The sequence below is a fragment of the Ovis aries genome, chromosome 11 (assembly GCF_016772045.2).
Source record: "Ovis aries strain OAR_USU_Benz2616 breed Rambouillet chromosome 11, ARS-UI_Ramb_v3.0, whole genome shotgun sequence".
Lineage (NCBI taxonomy): Eukaryota > Metazoa > Chordata > Mammalia > Artiodactyla > Bovidae > Ovis > Ovis aries.
In genome coordinates, this window is record NC_056064.1 from 45,943,359 (window position 1) to 45,965,481 (window position 22,123).

The following is a 22,123-nucleotide window of genomic DNA, read 5'->3' on the forward strand; positions in this document are numbered from 1 at the left end:
CAGTGTTCTTGCCTGGAGAATCCCAGGGATGGGGGAGCCTGGTGGGCTGCCATCTATGGGGTCACACAGAGTCAGACACAACTGAAGTAACTTAGCAGCAGCAGGGAAGTACTAGATGGTAAGCTATTCAAAGGCAGGAAATATGGTTGCTTCAATTGCCACTATATTCCTAGTGTCTGACATATATTAATAATAGGTATTCAAATAAATACTTGTTGAATAATGCACATATATTCATTTATTCTGTTCATATATTTTGGTCCTAATACAATGGTTTAGGTTTTACATTTAAGGTAACTGCCTTTCCCTATAGGAAATCTTGTTAAAGGATAAACTTCTATTCCTAACTATATACACACATCCATCCTTCCTGTATTTCATGAAGAAATATAGGCAAAAAAGAAATAGCTTTTAAAAATGGGGAAATAAACTACTTAAGACAAAAATTCAAGTATAAATAACTTTTAGTTTATTTAAAAAGTGGCAAAGCTTAAATAGTACTATGTTGAAGACTCTTAAGATACGCACATATATATGTATCTTACCTTATATTTTTCATTTGCAAATAAAACTGAGGCTCTGTGAAATTTGCATAGAGGGTTCTTAGGATCAATAACAATGGCTTTGTTTAGGGTATCCAAAGCCTTCTCAGATTTCTTCAGTGCATGCTGAACCTATAAGAAATAAAGATCCTATTAATGTTTTCTTTTGATACTTATGAGGAAAAGTAAAAACCAAATAGTGTGACTCAAAAACAACACAGCTCCCAATTCACCATTACTCTCCATAATGATAATCAGATTCTATCTTTAGAGTAGATATTTGGTTACCTTTAAGCCTAAAAGACAAGGAAAACCTTAGTCTTTCTTCACAAGAAAATCTGTACTATTTTGTTAGATAATACATTTTAACAGACTTATTATGGTCCTCTAAATATTAGACTTCTCAAAAGTTTTCAAGAACCCCTAAAAGCTCTGGCTCTGAAACTTACCAACCTTGTTTTACTCAGAACAATTACACTTTTACCTATTTTAGGAATTTGTTTTAAAAATAATTCTTCTGCTTTACATATCTGAAAAGCATTGATCTGTAATTCTGGGTGGTAGGTAATTTATTTGAAATAACTTAAAAAAACAAAAACAAAAGCAAACCCAACCAAGTCTTATTATTTATTCATGTGTACTCATATTGCTATGTTCATTCTTAGATGAATTATATATTAAAACTAAATTTGAACAGGCTCAGAGACATAGAAAACAAACTGATAGTTACAAAAGGGGAAAGGGGGTTGAAGGAGGGATAAATTAGGAATTTAGGATTAATAGACACAGACAACTATATACAAACTACATGAACAACAAGGACCTACTATACAGCACAAGGAACTATATTCAATATCTCATAATAACCTATAATGGGAAAGAAATTTGAAAATGAATATATATGTATATATAACTGAATCACCTTGCTGAAACTCTGAAACTAACACAACACTGTAAATCAACTATACTCCAAAAAAAAAAAAAAAACAGGGAAACTATAGCAGAGAAGTAACCTTTCCAGGTCTTAGAACCCACAGATTACAAAATGCTGGACTATGGCCTTTAAGAAAGCCTGCTTTAAAAATGTTCAACTTCACTAAAAGGCAGCAAGAGATACTCAAGTTTGGTTTAAGTAAAGTGACGGAAAAAAAAAATCTTTGACGTATTTTCCCTATATTTTTTGTACAGTATCTAACTGTAAAAGTTACCATGTCAATTCTTAAGAAAATCATTATAAAGAGCTAGAATTCTGCCCCCAAAATGAATAGTGAAATTCCACACTTATATAATTTTCCTTATACTGTATGCTTGTTCCCACAAAGGTCAAACTTGCAAAGAGAAAGAAAAGAGGGACGGAAAGAGGGAGAAGGAAGAATGGTGAAAGGACAAGAACAAGAACTCAAAAAAATGTTCCAAGCTTTCAGAGAAATTAGTAAGTAAGATTTTAAAAAACAAACGTACCTGTTCTCTTATCCTATCAAAGTACAACTTATTATCACATACAGTAAGAAAAATATAAAATTAACCATTCTCACCACTTTATAAGAATTTTAATTAGTTCTGACATATCTATACCACTCAGAGGCTAAAATACAGGGAATCATTTAAAATCACTTAAATTATTAATTATTTAATTTAGGAGTTAAATACTAACACGGAAAACTGCCTTCAAAAATATCAAGTATCTCATATTAGTGTTATAATAACCCTATGAGGTAGGCAAGATGGTATCATTTGTCATTCACAAAATAGAAGCTCAGAGAAATTAAGTAACTTGCCCAAGGAATGAGGGTACTCCAGTGATTTCTCTTTATGCCAAGCAAAAAGGCGATATTTTTGGCTGTAAAAGAATCCAGGATATTGTTTCAAGAATAACAATAACAAAACCCCCTAATTTTTATTACAGCAACTAAGCCAATAACAAACATTCTAAAAGGGATTAACTGAACAATACTTAGAAAGCTACTTACTACTCCAATGTGGCAAAGCAAAACTGAACTTTGAGGGTTGATGTCAAGTGCTTTCTGGAAATGCATTTCTGCAAGGCTGAATTTTTCTTGCTTGTAATAAATCATTCCTAAACCATACCTGAGAGTTTAAAATAAAATACAATTTTAAGGATATGAAATGCTAATTTAGTTTAGCTAATAAAAGGATATGTATGGAATGTGGCATTTTAATAAACCAGTAGAAAAATACTGCTAGTCTTAGGGTAGGCAAAATCTAACATGATATAAAACTGCCCAAGTGTTTTAGACAAGTCACTTTTATAAGTAAAAACAATCCAGTCAATCAAACAGCCAATCAAATAAAACTATAACAACTAGAAAAAAAGAAACCACATCCTTAGACCTACCACTACAATCTAGATTTAATAGCTAATTTTTACTGAGCGATTATCATGTGTCTGCCAATAATTTTATTAAATTCTTTGTTTGATTTACCTTATTTAATCCTAGATGGAACCAAGGAGATAGGCACTATTATCAATCACATTTTAAAATAAAACCAGTCCATTCTAAAGAGGATCAGTCCTGGGTGTTCAAGGACTGATGCTAAAGCTGAAACTCGAATACTCTGGCCACCTCATGCGAAGAGTTGACTCATTGGAAAAGACTCTGATGCTGGGAGGGATTGGGGCAGGGGAGAAGGGGACGACAGATGATGAGATGGCTGGATGGCATCACCGACTTGATGGACATGAGTTTGAGTAAACTCCGGGAGTTGGTGACGGACAGGGAGGCCTGGTGTGCTGCAATTCACGGGGTCGCAAAGAGTCGGACATGACAGCGACTGAACTGAACTGAGCTGAACTGAAGGGTGGGTAAAGAATCAGCCTGCAATACAGGAGCTCCAAGAGACCTAGGGTTGATCCCTGGGTTGGGAAGATCCCTTGGAGGAGGAAATGGCAATTCACTCCAGTGTTTTTCTCTGGAAAACTCATGGACAGAGGAGCCTGGTGGGCTACATACAGTCCAAGGGGTAATGAAAATTCAGACATGACTCAGTGACTAAACACACACACAAGTATTCTATTCAGATCCTCCCTCGATGATTCTAGACCCTAAATTCCTAACAATGCTACTCCCATATTATTTGTCCAAATGCATATATATTTTATACTATGATTAAAGTATGCATAGTTCATGGTCTGCTTACCCTCTCCCCACTTACTGTATCAAAAATATGCTCCTATAGCGTTCAAAACTTATAGAGTTCAAAATTATAATTTTTAAAGGCTTCACATAGACATTAAAATTACACATTTTAAAGACTATGCAAGAGTATATCAAGTTGATATACATGTGTGTTTCCTGAATTTTCGAAACATCAAATATACTGTCACTGATTTACATTAAGGATCCCTCTTGGTGAAACTAGACAATAATGAAGGGGAATAATCAACAAATGATTAAGAAAAAAGCACAACAGTATACTGTTTATTATTATAATATGTTAGAGGTCAAGAAAAGGTATGAAAAGTTTTGCGCTAATAATGGTTAAAATGGAGATAATTAAAGAAAGACTACTCACCTTGGAGTGGGAAAAATAAATTTGCTTAGTTTAGTTAAATACTTAGTTACCTGAATAACTCAATATTGAAAGTCTTCCCAGTAAAAGCTTGCTAGTCTGAATATACCTCCTTTTCTCTATTTGCAACAATTATTTTTATAACAATTTTGTTACAGTAAATTTTGTTAAGAATGCAACTACTGAAATATGGCAGAACAGATAACTACACATTTAAGAAACAACTCAAGTCCTATTAAGAAGTGAACTCTGAAAATATCACAGAGAACCTTATGGGAATGTTGGCAAGCCTAACTGTTTAACAGGTCAGCAGAAGCTAGTACTCATCAGGCCATCTTTCAGGCAATGTAACTACTTAGAAATGAGATAAGATTCATTTAAAAACACATATACAAATCAAAGAATATATTTCAGTAATCTAATGCTTCAGATTTAGAAACTGCTATGATTAAGCCAATCATTAATAGATTAACCTTCCTATTCATCTACTTAAGCACAAGTATAAAAAAGTAAAACAGATATTACTTAAATTGGAACATTCTTGATAAACTTAATAAACTAGAACTAGTACTTAATAAATCTGCCAAAGAGCAACAACTAATGGATAGTTTTCTATGTTTATTTTCTATTATCCAAAAGGTAGCAGAAATTACCTATTAAATAATAGAAAAGAAGAACTATACTGTTATTATAATTATGATAGAGAAAATTATACTGTTGTTCTCCACAGTCCCAGCCATTCTCTATTTTCATCACCATTTTAGTGCTCTAACAAAAAATAACAAATCAAAGTAACAATACTAGATATTAATACTTGCAAAAGTTTAGTAGGAAAAAAAGTAGAAACTGTTCAGTATAAGCATCTGGAATTCTATTGGCACTAGTTAAGAGTTTGTTAAAGGTATAAATGTCACATAAAAAACCACTTAGGTTAGGAGCTACCAACCAGTATGTACCATTCTTCGAATTCATGACAACAAAGAAACAATCTCACAAGAAAAATTACTGCGTACCAGCCCCATTAATAAGACACCGTCTTTGCACTTTGTTAGCACTTACCATGCATTATAATGTCTAGGATTGACTCTGATAGCATTTCGAAAACAAGCTAATGCTTTGTCTAATTCTTCAGTTAACACAAACTCGTGCCCTAATAGAGTATAGGCATAAGCATAATTTGGATCAACCTGGATAGCTCTCTGGAAGAATTTAATTGCAATATCATGTTCCCGCTGCAAACTGAAACAGTTCCCTGCAGCACACCAGGCCTTAAAAAAAAAAAAGGAAACAAAAACCAAATGCATAATTAAAATTTCGATTTATTTTTTCTCACAAAAGCAATCTATGACTAAAATCAAGACTCAGATCTTACGAAGACCAGAAAGACAGCAACTGAAGAGCTTCAACAGATACAGTCAATCCTCATTATTCAAGGATTCCATATTTGCAAATCTGCCTACTTTCTAAAATTAACTTGTAAAACCAAAATCAATACTTGCAGTGCTTTAGTGATCATTGGTGGACCCACGTGTGATATGCGTGTGTATATTTCTCCTAGGAGTAATGGTTCAGTATTTGTTAATTTATCGTTCATGTAAACTATAGACCTAACTACCAGGAGTAATGAGAACTGACCCTTAAATTCTAAGCTTAAATATGTTACAAAAGGACCACTAAATATTCTTGGGATGCAAGGAAATAAAACCTTTATAGGACTGAAACATGTACATAAACTGCCTATGCCTTAAAATGACAGTTATTATTTTAATTTAAAATGAGCACTTTTAAATTTCTATTTCTGTTTAATGAACTCTACTCTTGGTGACAACAGCAAGTATAACCAAATCTTGATTAATTCCGAATGAAATATCTGCTTTAAGATTTTTCTATTTGTGAATCTCTACCATATATTCTAGGATTTCTCCTTCTCTGAGTCTCGGCCTACAGAGAAGAATGCAAAAATATGCGTGGATGAAACTAAATTAATGATTTGGGTCATTCCCATTTGGTAAAGACAATCAAAAAACAGTTGCAGGGAATTCCCTGGTGATCCAGTGGTTAGGACTCCTCACTGTTACTGTTGAGGGCCTGGGTTCAATCCCTGGTTGGGGAACTAAAATCCCACAAGCCATGGCAATGCAGCGAAAAAAAAAAAAAAGAAAAGAAAAATAAACATGAACGAAGTGCTTCAGTTAATTTACCTCTGGTGAATTTTTATCCATATCTGTTAAGTCTTTTGAAAGAACTGAAAGAGCAACATCCTTTTGAAGATGCCAAAGTGTTGTAGAGTAGATCTCCATGCCTTCGACTCTGTAATTTTCAATTCTCCTAACCTCTGAGAATATTCTTTCAGCCTGAAATATAAAAATTAGTAAGAGGAAAACAAGTTGATACAATTTACATATATACTGGGAGAGTGCTGGGCACTATTCTCATAGGACCTAAATGCTGCCTTATTTTACACATGAATTTTATGTGAATTCGCACCAACACATGGCCAAATTGAGTAACCTTCTATGGTAGGTCAAATATTGATGCAGTCATATTCATACTTAACCTACTTTTTATACAGAAGTCATGGTAGGAACATAAATTCTGAGGAAAAAAAAAATTGTTTCCACCAAAAAGAAAGAAGAAAGATCTAGACAAATTTAAAAAGAAGTCAATTATTTTATTCTCAAAAAACATTATTCCAAATTTTTATAGCAGCTTTATAGAATAACTCTCTGGAAAGGTGAGAGACAAGCGACCTCTGCAAGAGAAAACCTATTTTTGTACATTTATTAGGAGGTTAAGTTGAACACTTCAAGGGAAAAATAGGCTTGGGTGGCTGTCAACCCTATGGCATACTGAGCACTGAATATTTCCATCACTGTCGTACCTGCTAGGAACTACAGTCCCTGCCTAATATAAACTCCTTTTTCTTCTGCAGCACTCTCTTGACTTTAGGGTCCCTTCTCAGCTAGCATGTCAAAGTTTTTTCCTTGCCACACTCACAGCTTCCAGAACTGTGCTTCTCTCCCCTGAAGTTTGAGACTTTGGGCTATATGAAACCAGTTAGCTCCCCAGTTTATCAATTCGTTAAAAATTCTGAAAGTCAAACTTAGTTTAGAATAAGGAATATCAGGTCTATTTTTAATGAAATGAAGATGACAAGATAAGGAAATAGCATTCATTAAACTAGTAAAATAGGAATGCTTAGATATGGCCATAAGAATAAGAATTCTTATGATATGGCCATACATCATCTAGAATTAGCTTAAACTTGTGACTCCCCTGAAATTCCTTAAAAGTTATACAGATAAATTTTCCATTTTTTCAAACACACACTGGTTACAAGAAAACAGACCTAACCACCTGTCAAGTACAGGCTTTAAAAATCTGGTTTAAAATATTTCAGAATCTATTGTTTCCTCTGAAAAATGATTATGCCACAGACAGAAAGGAAAACTGGAACAAAACTAAAAATTAAGTTGAAACAAAGATTTCCTTTAAATATCTGGGTCTACATCTGCTCTATGATTAGGAGTAACACAAAAATTCATGTTAAGAACCCACGAAACAAATAATTTTGAAAAGGCTTGCCAAACCCCACTTATACCTATGTACCAAGTAAAAAAATCACAATTCAGCAATGAAAAAGGGTGTCTACAATTGTTTTTTCTTTATTACTCAAAATTACAAGAATAGGTATCTTCTGGATTTATTCTCCACCTGGAAGAATACTACACCCCTAGAGCTCTGCATGGCTCCTTAAAGGAGCAATAATCTTCTTTCTCTGAGCATGTTTTTTTAAAAAATAGCACCATACTTCACTGTTCCCCAATCTCCTTACCATGCTTCATTTTTCCTTCATATGATTTATTGCTGTGTCCTTATACATTTATTGGCCTATAATTTCTCTTACTAGAAAGGGGGCTTCCCAGGTTGCACCAGTGGTAAAGAACCTGCTTGCCAATGCAGCAGATTTAAGAGACATGAATTCAATCCCTGGATCAGAAAGATCCCCTAGAAGAGGGCACTGCAACCCACTCCAGTATTCTTGCCTGGAGAATTTCATGGACAGAGAGGAGTTTGGTGGGCTACAGTCCATAGGGTTGCAAAGAGTCAGACACGATTGAAGCAACTTAGCATATGCACACTTGCTAGAAAGTAAATTCTGTGAAGGCAAGCAATTATCTGTCTAGCTATATTACAGTATAGAAGAGAGTCTGGGATATAATATGCACTCAAATACATGCTGAAAGTAAAAAGGGCAAACAAGTGATCTTATTATCAACTTTAAATAATTTATATTAGGTTTCTTAAAGCTTTTTTTAAAGGTTTTTCTAATTTAAGTTTAGAGGTGGGTGAGGAAGTGCTTTGAAAGTAGAACTGGGGAATAAATTAGAATTTTCTTTGGCTTTAGGTTAATCATCCTCTCCTTACCTGATTTAAAGAGATAACTTAAGCAACAAATATAATTAAAATTAAAATGATAAAACCTTACAATAAGAACATTATATCCTCAATTACTTACAACTTTCTTCATTGTATTAAGTTTATAAAACATACTAAGTACCAAAAATTCATCCCAGTAAGCTCTCTATATAGTAGAAAGAATTTTGATTATAAACGTCTATTTACATGGTAAATACATATTTTCAGATCCAAGTAAGTAGAGTACAAATGTTCCATGTAAGAATTAGTTTGGTTCTCTACAAATCTATCTCAAGTAATCCCAAAGAATTCAAATTACCCTTAACACAAGAAAGAACTGAACTGATAAGTTATTAATACTGACAAAATAAAGACATTACAAAATAAATACTGACCCTTCAGATCTAGCCTTCTCAAACATAATTTTAATTAAATTTAAATTACCTCTAGAAAGGCATATGTAACTTTTTAAATACTTACTTGCATGTACTCTGAAAGTTCGAAATAGGCCCTTCCAATTTGGCACAGCACCCAACCAGTATTGTAGTGGTGAGAAGGTAGGTGGCTCAAGATATTAATAGCTTCTTTGCAGTTGTATGAACACAAAGCTAAATAACCTTTCCCCATTTCACGAAGAAGGCTCATCAAACCTTCTGGGAGAAAATAATGTAGTAAACAAAGGAAAATAAAACACAATAAAGCTGCCTGGTTTTCTAGGAAGGCTAATTAAAAAATATTTCATTAAACTTTCCAACACTGGGCTTCCCTGGTGGCCCAGTGGAAAAGAATCTGCCTGCCAATGCAGGAGACACAGGTTCAATATCTGGTCCAGGAAGATCCCACGAGCCACAGAGCGACTAAGTCCACGCACCACAACTACTGAACCAGAGCTCTGGAGCCTGCGAGCTGCAACAAATGAGCCCACATGCTGCAACTACTGAAGCCCATGGACCTAGAGCCTGTGCTCCGTAACAAGAAATGCCACTGCAACGAGAAGCCCACCCACCGCAACCAGAGAGCAGCCCCTGAGAAAAAGCCCACACAGCGGCAATGAAGACCCAGCACAGCCAAGACTAAAAATGAGTAAATAAGAAAATGACCAAAAAAGAAAAAGGAAAAAAATGCCAGCATCTACCCAGAAAAAATGTTTCTTTAATGAACATAAATGAACTTACTTAAAACAAGTGAATAAAATAAAATATAAAGAAGATTTTAAGCTTTTAAAACAGACCTGCTGCTGCTTTCTGTAGATTAAATGCCTGGATCTGAGGGGTAATTGTGGAGATTTTTCCTTCTGAAATGATTGAAGAGTCTAATTTTGTGATTTCCAGGCTATCATTTATGTTAGGTTGAGTTATTCCTCCTTTATTAGTTTTACTTTTTGTTTTTCTGTTTGGGATTTTAGGTGGAAACTTCATTTTTAATTTTTTGCTATTCTCCTGTAACAAGAAGGAAAATTCAATAACTTGTTATACTCATGTATTTTAAACATCTATCTAACCCTTTTTCTCAAGTATTAGATATAAAATAAACATATGGTTTTGACTGATCTACATTTTTCTCAGAAAATTTTATAAAAACAAAAGTCTTCAAAGTCACTTAATGTAAAATGCAACAATTCTGAAAATAAATCATATTAACTAACTAGTATTTATTACATTAGCTTTAAGCATTTCTCTTTATTCAAAGTATATCACTTTCATTTATTAATTAAAAATAAGAAAGTAAGGAGATACAACAACTACCTAATTGTCTCAGAGCACTGAAATCTGTAAGGTATAAAACTGCTGATCTATATGTCACAATTAAAGACTGTCCGTAATATTTGTCAATGGATGAAGAAAATTTACCAAAGGTATAAAACTCTCCAGTTGTCCAAAGAAATGTGCAAAGAAAAAATTTTCATTCACTCTTCCCACAATCCTTCCCAATGGAAACATGTGACATAACCACAGTATACCATCAAATCCAGGAAACTGGAATTGGTGCAATACTAGCAACTAAAACTATAGATCTTACTTGGATTTCATCAGTTTTCACATGGACCTTTTAAAAAATTTCGGTGTGTACAGTTCTGTGAAATTGTGTTACATGTATGGATTTATTTAATCAACTACCACAATAAAGATTCAGGACTATTTTACCACTACAAAAAGAGATTCCTTTGTGCTATGCTATAAAAGACACATCCTCTCCTCAGTCCTACCTCCCAGTAACTATTGATCTCCTCTCCATCTCTGTAATTTTGTAATTTTAACATTAAAAAAATGTTAAATGGTCTCCTAATGTATTCATTAGAGACTGAGTCATCGATGAACAGAAATTTCAGAGGAGGAAGTATTAAATAAATGTGACATACAGAAATTTTTAAATTACCTTGGTTGTAGAGCTGTCACTAGTAAAAAGTCGCGAACTTCTTCGAGGCAGTGCATTTGGGGGAGATGTGATAGTGGGGCTCAATACCTGAGGTGTTGTACTAAAAAAATTATAAAAGTAGATATTTAAAAAACCTGTTTATGACCATTAATTATTATTTCAAGTATATTAAAAATATGCATTCAACATGTTTGTATTCTAAAATTGATGAGATCAATCCTTTCCTCACCCTCCTATGAAAACTCATTTAAAGAACTATTCTTGTTACCATAAAATGATATAAATTATAGCACAGATCTTCACTCTATTTGAAATTGCTCATTCAAACATAAAACAATCCACATAAAAGTTCTGGGTCAATAAATAGTAAACATCTATAAACCAATTATCTTTAGTCCTTATTTGGAACTATAGAAAGTTAAGGAAAAACAAAGCTGGACATAGTCTAAATGTGGGATATTTGCTAAATAAATATTACTAGAACAATTGATACCTGAGAAGTTATTACCATGTAAGTTCAAACAGCCACATCAAGGGATTATTCTGCAGAATGAGAGAGGGGGACATGGACAGTAAAAGTATTTGAAGAAATAATGGCCAAAAATTAGCTAAATATGATGAAAACTATCAACTAACAGATCCAAGGAGCTCAATGAATTTGAAGCCCAAGAAAGGAGAAAACACACTAGAGCATAATCAAATGGATTAATATCAGTGATAAAGAAAAAATCTTAAGAGTCAGAGAAAAGAGACAGATTACATACACAGAAACAAAAATAAGGATGGCAAGAAGTTTCTTATCAGAAACAATGCAAGCAAGAAGACGGTAGAGCAATGTAAAGAAAAAAACCTGTCAATTAGAATTCCATACCATGAAAATATCAATCAAAAATAAAAACAAAGGTGAAACGAAAACTTTCTTTTGAACATACAAAGGCTGAAAAAATTCATTACCAACAGACCTAGACTACAGGAAATGTTAACCACTCTGTAGAAGTAAAATATATGACAACAGCATAGAGACTGAGAAGACGAGTATGAAAATATACATTACAAGGTTTATACTCTAAGTGATATGGTACAGTATTACTTGAAGGTAGACTTTGATAAGTTAAAATATCTGATATAAACCCTAAAACAACCTCTAAAACGACAAGATAAAGAGTAATTGTTAATAAGGCAATGTTATGGGTTGAATTGTGTCTCCCAAAGGGATATGATGAAGTCCTAACCTCCAGTACTCTTAATGTGAACTTTTTGGGAAATATGGTCTTTGTGGATATAATTAACTTAAGATGAGGTCATCACGGTGGGCGCGAATTCAATATGACAGATGTCCTAATAAGAAAAAGGAAATTTGAATACAGAGGCACACAGGGAAGATGGCTACGTGGAGACAGAGGGAAATACTGAGTTGCCTACTACAAAATAAGGAATGCCTGGGGCAACCAGAAGCTGTAAGAGATAAGGATCCTCCCCTAGTGACGGCCCTAGCGATACCTTGATTTCAGATAGAACTGTGAGTGAATAAATTTCTGTTGTTTTAAGCCACCCAGCTTGTGGTACTTGGCTAGGGCAGCTGTTGGAAACTAAAACAGGCAATAAAGAAGGTAGAGTGGTACACATCAACTATACATCAACTAAGAAGATAAAAAGTTATTAGTAATACAAAGAAGGCAAAATTAATGTAATTCATGTGTATTACAGTTAGTATATTTGTTTAAATGAAATGCATAATTCAGTAAATTATGTTTATATATTCTTGAAGACTAACATATATTTGGACTATTAATGTGCTCTGCAGGAGGCTCAGGCTCCTTCTTATCACTGAGCCCTAGGCAATCACTGCCACCTACCTGAGAGTTGGCACTCATAATGAGACTTACCAGCCAGGCATTTTAGAAATATTGAGGCCTTTTATATAGTCAAGGTATATGCACACGTGTACCTATTTTAAGACTTATGGTACATGTTCACTATTTTGGGAGGTAAAGTAGCTTTCTCTTAATATATTAGCTATAATTTATTTTTGAGGCCTTGAATAGGAAAAGAAATCTTATTTAACACCATTTCTGTGTGAAAATGGATTCATCATTTGAAGATTTATTGGCAGATTCATACTATGATATACTTATAGAAATGCATAATAGGGGAAGGGGAGAATAATCTATCTGTACTTGATCAGTGGAGAAGGTTACATAAAAAAAAAAGAAAATTATTTTGGAGGAGTGCTAACAATATCTAGTTTAAACAAACTCACAAGGCAATTAGAATAAAAAGGTATTTTAGCTAACTCTTGTCTTGATTTGCATTGTAATATTCAAAAATTAAATTTCCTTTTTCAGTAAGTTGGAAATTCCAAATTTAACATATTCAGAATTTACAATAGTCATTCCAGAATTCTTGGAGCAGTCAAAACAACCTGCCTAAACTGAAGAACTGTTTCACAACAAGAAAAGCTAAACAATATCAAATTATGAGACCAAATAAATACCTTGTTTGCGGGCCAGAACTTTGTGTCTGTGCAACAAGAATTGGAGTTACCTCTCGACTGTTTCCACTCTGTGAGAAGACAGACTTTGTTCCAGTTTGGCCGATTCTGGCAACAGACTGTAAAACACAAAAAGTCTAAAGTTTGTGAATTATAAATTGCATTGTGAGTGGTAAAAGACATCATGATGTACCCATCTACATTTCCCCAATACAAGATTTCATATTATATACTGTCATTTGAAAACACAAACTATTAATGTCATTATTGATGTCATTTTAGGTTAATTAATTATTGATATATTAGAATGAACATCATCCTATTTCCTCATATTAAGCTCAGTATTTTTACCTTTATACTATCTTTTTATCTTTCGACTTTAGTTATCAAGGAAAGGCTTAAGATTCCTAGAGGCCATTTATTATGTAACTTTCCCAGTTGGGGCTAAGTGCTAAAAAACTTTAAGACAGCTACTATTCTCAAGAGTTATGATCTAATTTAGTATACATAAAAAATAATAAAGTAAGATTTTATACCCCTTCTTTGGCACTTAATAAAGACAGTCTTAGAGTAATTCAGATTAGTAGATTAAAAAAAACACTGGGTTATTTTCCAAATTCTAAGAATATTGCACTGAATTAGTATTTCTTTTTGATGTGTTCAATCTTCTGGACTGTGCTTGTCCCTTCTCTCTTCTCTAATTTATCACCTTATTTCTATTTATTTTCATCACTTAACTTTTTTATAAAGTGATCTGTGTCAGCGAATATTGAAAAAAAAACATTTTACTACCAATAAATTTCTCCAAAAATTAGTTACTGTGATAGTCACTGTATATAATTCTGAAATTACACATTATAAATAATCATTAATAATTACTTTCTCACCATACTGAAAGCCTTATTTTGGCCTTCTCAACATTTAACATCATTGATCATGCCCACCCGCCTCGCCCTTCTGAAACTTTGTGTAATTTCTAAAATATTTAGTATAGTATCTTGATTATTTGTTCTACCACTTCATTTGCTGGCCCCTCTTTGTTCCACTGTTTTAAATTAAGTTCCTTAGCAACTCTCTCTTTCTCTAGGAGAGCATGGTCATGTTGTATCTATCACTTGGTCATATTCTTTCCTCTGTAACTAACTATCCACTGAATATTTTCACCTATTTTCTGGCCCTTCCTTATTTAACAAAGAACTATCTGCTGAACTCACTACTTGGTTTGATATTTTTAGTTAATACTGCAGGGAGATTTGGAAGTATAGCTTTTCCAAGAATGTCTTGTAATAGAGTAAAAGAACAGGGGCAGAAGAGGCTTAGACTGGGCAATGAAACCATATACGCCTTTACTACCTAACTTGTCCTTAATTACTCTGACTCATGGTTTTGGCCTACTTCCCCTGGCATGCTAACCATTGTCTTATTATGCCTTCTTATAACTGTAATAAACTAATTTCCACATATATATGTCACTTTCATAGTAATACAACAGCAGGTAGTTGTCAACTTTTTAAAAATCCAGTTTAAAACACAATTTCCATATTAAATACTTTTAGTTCACGTTTACCACTCTTGGAGTTCCTATTATCACTCATTAGGAAGCTATCATATAAAAAACACTGCTAAAGTTCAGGAGTAAAAGAGTAAAAACAAAACAAGAAGAAACATGTTTCTCTGAGGGTAAAAGGGCTATCGCAGTCATTCGCCTACCAGTATGACTCATTTAGCTTTCATTTCTTAAATATCCATTATGCACAGCAACAGGCATTTACATATATAACCTAATTTAATTCTCACCTAAGATACCCTGCACCACAGATACGTTTTATTTATTTATTTATTTTTTTCCACAGATATGTTTTAAATAAACCTCACTTTGGCCTCTACTGCCACAGACAGTAAAAGAACATTATAAAAAGAGTCACAGTTGCAATGCAGTCTTATTGCAGTATTTACTATAAAGATTCTATGAAATATTTTTCATTTTACTACACTTTAACTCCATACCTGAGTATCCACCATAAAAATTTTATTATCACAAAAAGCTAGCTTTATGTGAGTCATCTTTTTTCATGTTAATATTAGTACAACTGAAAAACAAATATACTGGTGGGGATAAGCAAAAACCACAGCAGGTATAATTTCCATTATTTACATTCAAAGTGATCATCTTAATTTTGTTTTTTAAAAAAGGAACTTAAATGCAAAAATCTGAATATGCTTAATTAGCTATATGCTGAAATAAACTACAGTTGTGAGTTACAAACTTACGTGGTCAAAAGAGCAACCAGCTTTGCGTCTTCTACTATACCCAGGAGGCTATAATAATGATGACCTTCTTTTACATTTAGATAATTTCTCTAAGGCAACAGCAATTCATTATATTTTACAAGGAAAATACCTTTTTTGAAGGGGCTCCGGTGGGTGGCACGTCAATTACAGAAGATGTATTAGTGTAGTTTTGTAAATAGGATCCATCTCCAGGACTTGGGGTTTCTAATGGCAAAATCCCAAAACTGAGAAGAGGTTGAAATCAAGGTGTCAAAAAGTCATCAAGGCATATATAAAGCAGCAGTATACTTAAATTAGAAGGTCTAAAAGGAAGAGAATGGCAAATCAGTCTTGGGGGCATTGAGGATCTAAGGGGCAGATTAAAAATAAGCTGTGAATATAGACTATTCCACCCACCAAAACTAAAATTAAAAGAAAAAATCAAATAAGGAACTAAACTGAGCAGTAACTACAGATCTCAGGAGATTTATTAGAAATAAAGAAGAGTAGCTTTGTAAAAGCTAAGATCCAAATTATGAAATTAGTTCAAATTCTTGGAATTTATGTGATTTAGACACTATTACAGAGAAAATATCCTTAGAGACCAATGAATGCATGTGTGGAATCAATGAGCTTTGTAATCTCATGGTCATACTATTTAAGCAATTCTCTGGCCCTGGGACCCAATTCACAGTCTGTTCTAGCACATAATTTTTTATTTTGATTCTTTTGGAAATGCATCCTCTGGCCTGGGTTCCTGTATTTATTCATACATATATATTTCTAAAAATTTTCACAGAACATTTCATATATTGAGAGGTGTCAATCCTTTCCCATTTTGGAATACAGCACTTTAACCATTGCTATCACTGATTATAAGCATCCCAACATTTTAAGAGGTTCACTGCTATTCACTGATGCATAGTCATAAACAGAGTATCTTTTAATGCATACAACAGCTGAATAAGGAATGCTTAAGTTTAAAAATTTTCTCCAAAAAAAAAAAAAATAAAATAAAAATTTTCTCCAACACTTAATATGAAATTCTTATTACAGATACTGTATTTTTATTACTTGATTGTCTGAAAATGGAATAGACTCATTATTGACTTATTAAATATCTCTATTTCCATAATGATTTAGAAGTTGCTGTTCATATTAATTTATATTACCAATATAGGAATTACTCTAAGATCATTTAATATTACAGCACATTTTAAAGTATCTTCTATTTGTCTTACCTTGGGGTTAACGGGCTAAGAGCAGCTGGTCCTCCTAATAAACTTCGACCAGTTTTTGGTTTATTTTGAACCTGTTTAGATAATATGGAAGTTCCTGTTCCAAGAGGGACAGTATCTGGTGAAATTACAGCTGAATCAATATAAGACACTGAAGAATCTGTGTTCAACGAGTACTTTGAATTGGAAGATTCTAAATTCAGTCTGTTTAATTCCTGAAATAGAAAATTTCTAACATGTCATTTACAATACCTTATTTAGCTCAGATCACTGTTTTTCATTTTCACAATATTTTTAACACTAGTGTATAATATACTTACAATTGTGTCCTGGGGTGTTTCTGTAAGAACTGTCTCAGGCTGTCTGTGAGATAAACTATGATTAGATACTAGTGTTGTGCAAGAGTTGGGCAGACAGCTGCTAAAGTTCTGTAAAGATGTTAATTTAAATGTTTGGTCAGGATCTGGCTTTTCACCTGTGAAGGGGGAAAAAAAAAGTTTGCTTTTGAGGAAATGAAGGTTAAATTTAAAAAAAAAAAAGCATAAGCCAGCAAAAATAAAGCCTTATTCAGAGTTTTAAAGTTCTATCTATTTCAGTGAATCAGATTTATCTCCCAAAAGTAAACATCTGTGTACTGTAAAAGTGTACACCAAAGATAAAGCTGTACATTTAGAAAATAAGTTAAACCACAATGAAACTGACTTATAATAAATCACAGGAAAGTACAGATTTCTGTGTTTTAAAGCAGAAAGCAACTAGACCCCATTTTGCTCAAGGTAAGGAATGAGGGTGGAGAGGTGAAACCTAGAAATCAAAATAAAATTTTAAGCACTTACATGTATATTGACACAACATTTTAAAATGATCCTTCAGGCCTCCTAGAGCATATATACTATGACAACTCCCCACCCCATATTATCCAGGTCTCTGGGTATTCTACTAATTTCTTTTCTTATCCAGAATGCTATTTTGGCTAACTTTATACTCACAACACAACTCATTCCTTGACGACACAACAAAGGCCACATTATTCCTGAAACATGATTCTACCTTACTTCTTGTTCTCAAGTTTAAAAGCCTTTAGCTTTGAAAAATATTTGTCTTGTGGATATATAATTTGTATCACTTTCCAAAAAATAAGCAGGGGGAAAAAAAAGGGAAGAAGAAATGGGAGAACCCTCCCCTAATCACCTCTACAAACTTACCTATTTCACATAATGATTCAAAGGGGGACCAGAGGAAAGGATTTAAACTAAGGCTCTTTTGGTAACATTCTGATCCTTTGGCAAGCCGATCTGTCTTGCTGTAAAGACAAACAAATAGATCAGACAAGCTATAAAACCTAAAACATCTATTACAAAGAAAATTTGTTACAGAAAATTAGGTAAATCTTATATAAGTTCTGTGCATTCTCTTCTAAATCCTTCCTTAAATGATCAATTTCTCCTTCTTACCATCCTCCAATCTTTATTATTTAGGGGATTTCAAGTCAAAAGTCAGGTGAAAGCAAATAGAAAATGAATTGAAAGGCATGTTAACAAAACAAACAAATAATCATTACTTTCTTAGATACTACAACTGCTTTTCATTTCCTTTTGGACATTACAGTTAATGAGGCGATATGGGAAACATGCAAATATTTCAGTCTTATTCTTGATTTTAAATATAAATCCCAGTGGTAATTTTGAAAGTGACTTAAAGGTGGCAGCTTTTAACAAAAAGGAAAATTCATGTTTCTAAATTGGGTGTATAAAGGCTTACATTCAAAACATGGATAACATTCTTAGGACCCTATATACTTGAAACAATCTGGAAATTATTAGAACAGCATTGTGGCCTCCCTAGCTTTTAAATGGGAAAGAAGTTGAGATTGAGGGTTAGTAAGACTTGTAGAGCTTTCAGGTTAAAAAATACTACTGACCTGGTTTAAGACTGAAATTCTTCATTTTCTAAAGGAAAAAAATTAAGATACAGCAATTTTTCCAAAACCCCGAGGTTTTATAAAGGACCAGATGGCACTGAACTAAACAACCCTCATATGAAACTATCAGTTAAAACACATAATCTGTTTATGTGCTATCAGTATACACTAGAGAAATGAAAAAAAGATCCCCTTGGGGAACTAGATATTAATGTGCCTTACTTTCAAATTTTGCAAGTGAGTAGAAACTAGAATAAATGATATAATAAAGACAAGAAAGTACCACTAGTTGAAGCTTATTTAGCTTCCCAGATTTGTCTAATCTGACCCAATAAACACATGGACACAGAAAGAAACAGAGGAAGGAGACAAACTTTCAGAAAACCTAAGTTTTATCAAAGTCTGTATCTAAGGATTGGTTAGATGAAATTTCTTAAAGGGAAAATAATTGTAACAAGAATGATATATTAATTTACCATGTATAGCAGGGTAACTTAAAAACAGGAAACAAAGACATAAAAGTATTTTTGGAAAGTAAAAATGAGGAGTGGAAAGTGGAAAATGAATGCTTGGGAACTTTTAATATAAGGCCAGGAAAAGAAAAATACAGTGAAAACTCAATGTTTGAAGATTATACCAAAACTAACTTATATTATACAGCCCCTCACCATGTCTATAACTAAGTATGGTTTGTCTATTTATTTATCTTTCATGTGCTCTCTTACAATTGATTATAAGCTTTCTGAGAATAGGAAACTAGATTTCTCATGATCTGATTAATACACCATAAAATATATGTAAAACAAAATGTCTACCAAGAAGAGATTAGATACACACCCACATACACACACACAGATACTGGTATGTACAAATAATATAAAAGTTAATTGGGACAACTCAACACCAGAAAAATAAACAACCCAATCAAAAAGTGGGAAAAAGACCTAAACAGACATTTCTTCAAAGAAGACATACAGATGGCTAACAAACACAGGAAAGATGCTCAACATCGCTCATTATTAGAGAAATGCAAATCAAAACTACAATGAGATATCACTTTACACTGGTCAGAAAGGCCATCATCAAAAAGTCTACAAACAATAAATGCTGGAGAGGGTGTGGAGAAAAGGGTCGCTCTTGCACTGTTGGTGGGAGTGTAAATTGATACATTAAATATAATTTAAATTACATTCAATGGAAATTGATACAGCCACTATGGAAGATGGTATGGAGATTCCTTAAAAAACTAGGACTAGAACCACCATGAAGCGAAGTGAAGTCGCTCAGTTGTGTCCGACTCTTTGCAACCCCATGGACTGTAGCCTGCCAGGCTCCTCTGTCCATGGAATTTTCCAGGCAAGAGTACTGAAGTGGGTTGCCATTTCCTTCTCTAAAACCACCATATGACCCAGCAATCCCACTCCTAGGCATATACTCTGAGGAAACCAAAATTGAAAAAGACACATTTATCCTATTGTTCACTGCAGCACTATCTACAGTAGTTAGAACATGGAGGCAACCTAGATGTCCATCGACAGATAAATGGATAAAGAAGTTGTGGTGTACATATACACAATGGAATATCACTCAGCCATAAAAAGGAACACTCTTGAGTCAGTTCTCATGTGGTGGATGAACCTAAAGCCTATTATACACAGTAAAGTAAGTCAGAAAGAGAAAGAGAAATATCGTATACTAATGCATATATACGGAATCTAGAAAAATGGTACTGAAGAGTTTATTTGCAGGGCAGCAATGCAGAAAAAGACATAGAGAACAGACTTACAGACATGGGGAGAGGGGAGGAGCAGGTGAGATGTATGGAGAGAGTAACATGGAAATGTACATTACCATATGTAAAATAGACAGCCAACGGAAATTTGCTATATGGCTCAGGAAACTCAAACAGGGGCTCTGTATCAAACTAGAGGGATGGGATGGGGAGGGAGATTCAAAGGAGAGGGGATATATGTATACCTATGGCTGATTCACATTGAGGTTTGACAGAAAACAAGAAAATTCTGTGAAGCAATTATCCTTCAATTAAAAAAAAAAACTGGGGAAGGAGCCAGATGTGGAGTTATGTCCCAGTCATGTCTGGGAGACAGATCTATAATTATTCAATAGAGAGATAAAAGGAGGAAAAGACTTAATAAAATTAAGCTGCCTGGAGTGCCCCTACTTTAGATCAATATTTTTAAAAACTAAAACTCAGAAAGGAAGTTTTCCAAAGGACTGGGGTTAAAAATAGCTATTTAAATGGCACTGGAAGAAACAGGTTAATCTAAGAACTAGACTTAGAATCAGTCATGCCCTAAAGATGCAAGTCTCACATGCTACTGTAGACAAAAAGACCAATGTAGTGTCTATATCAAAGTACTGGAGATAAAAGATAACTTAACAAGCTGTAGCTTCAAAACTATAACAGGGAGGTTTCTAAATTACTGAGTACAACTTTGGTCACAACAGGCATAGGATGGTTGAAATGAAAAGCCAGTTTTTGGAGCAGGGTTGTGCCCTATTGGATACCTGACCTTTTAATCTTTATGATAAATAAAAATAATTATTTCTCTGAAAAAGAGAAAAAACTTTCCTGCATGATTAGGACTTGATACAAATGTACCTTCAAAAACTTTTAAACAAGTGATCTTGTTTTAAAATAACTAGTAATACATATACAGCATTTCTATGATTTAATACCTTCCCTTTATTTTATTAAACTGTATTTTGATGTAATTTTAGACTCACATAGAAGTTGAAAAAATAGTATAGTTTTTATGAAGTTTTATCACATGTATATATTTGGGTAACTACCACTACAATCAGGATATAGAACTGTTCCAAAGTCCCAAACAAACTCCTTTAGCTACCTCTCTATAGTCCCAGTACTCTTGCCCCAACTCTCATGTCTGAGAACCATTGATCTGTCTCTATCACTGTAACTGTGTCATAACAATAATGTTCTATTAATGCTATCACAGAATATGTAAATTTTTGAAATTGGCCTTTTTCTCACTTGCCATAATGCTCTTGAAATCCATCCAAATTATTATGTTTATCAATAGTTTGTTTCTCTTTATTGCTGAGTAGTTCATTCTAGTACTAGAAACAATTTTCTGGTAATTTGAATCATTCTTACTTACCAATATACATGTCCCAACAATGAAAGAGTAAAGCAAGCTGAATCACCAAACTCAGTAACAATATCATCATGGCTTTTCTGCTTATTAAACACTCCGCCAGATAAGATCTGTTCCCCTTCTGCAAGCCTTTAAAACACACATTCACAGATTTTTTAAAAAGTCAATATAAAAACCACTGTGTGTAAAGACAT

The 22,123-nt window shown here is 33.5% G+C and overlaps 1 protein-coding gene across 10 annotated transcripts in view; it reads right to left on the reverse strand.

Moving 5' to 3' along the window:
• The window catches only part of CDC27 (cell division cycle 27), a 52,624-nt gene that overhangs the window by 7,747 nt on the left and 22,754 nt on the right, over nucleotides 1–22,123 (reverse strand). For 3 of the 10 annotated variants that reach the window (XM_027974364.3, XM_004013007.5, XM_060395748.1), the window contains exons 4-16: nucleotides 21,933–22,058; nucleotides 18,074–18,171; nucleotides 17,189–17,343; nucleotides 16,872–17,083; nucleotides 15,761–15,875; nucleotides 13,363–13,478; nucleotides 10,869–10,968; nucleotides 9,724–9,931; nucleotides 8,973–9,145; nucleotides 6,275–6,427; nucleotides 5,133–5,341; nucleotides 2,513–2,630; nucleotides 546–674 (exon numbers count right to left, since the gene is read on the reverse strand). In XM_027974364.3, coding sequence (XP_027830165.1) covers nucleotides 546–674; nucleotides 2,513–2,630; nucleotides 5,133–5,341; nucleotides 6,275–6,427; nucleotides 8,973–9,145; nucleotides 9,724–9,931; nucleotides 10,869–10,968; nucleotides 13,363–13,478; nucleotides 15,761–15,875; nucleotides 16,872–17,083; nucleotides 17,189–17,343; nucleotides 18,074–18,171; nucleotides 21,933–22,058 — 1,912 coding nt within the window. Of the gene's footprint in view, nucleotides 1–545; nucleotides 675–2,320; nucleotides 2,383–2,512; nucleotides 2,631–5,132; nucleotides 5,342–6,274; nucleotides 6,428–8,972; nucleotides 9,146–9,723; nucleotides 9,932–10,868; nucleotides 10,969–13,362; nucleotides 13,497–15,760; nucleotides 15,876–16,871; nucleotides 17,084–17,188; nucleotides 17,344–18,073; nucleotides 18,172–21,932; nucleotides 22,059–22,123 lie in introns of those variants that run through there. The other 7 variants (XM_012186253.5, XM_004013008.5, XM_060395747.1 and 4 more) reach the window with 4 other exon arrangements.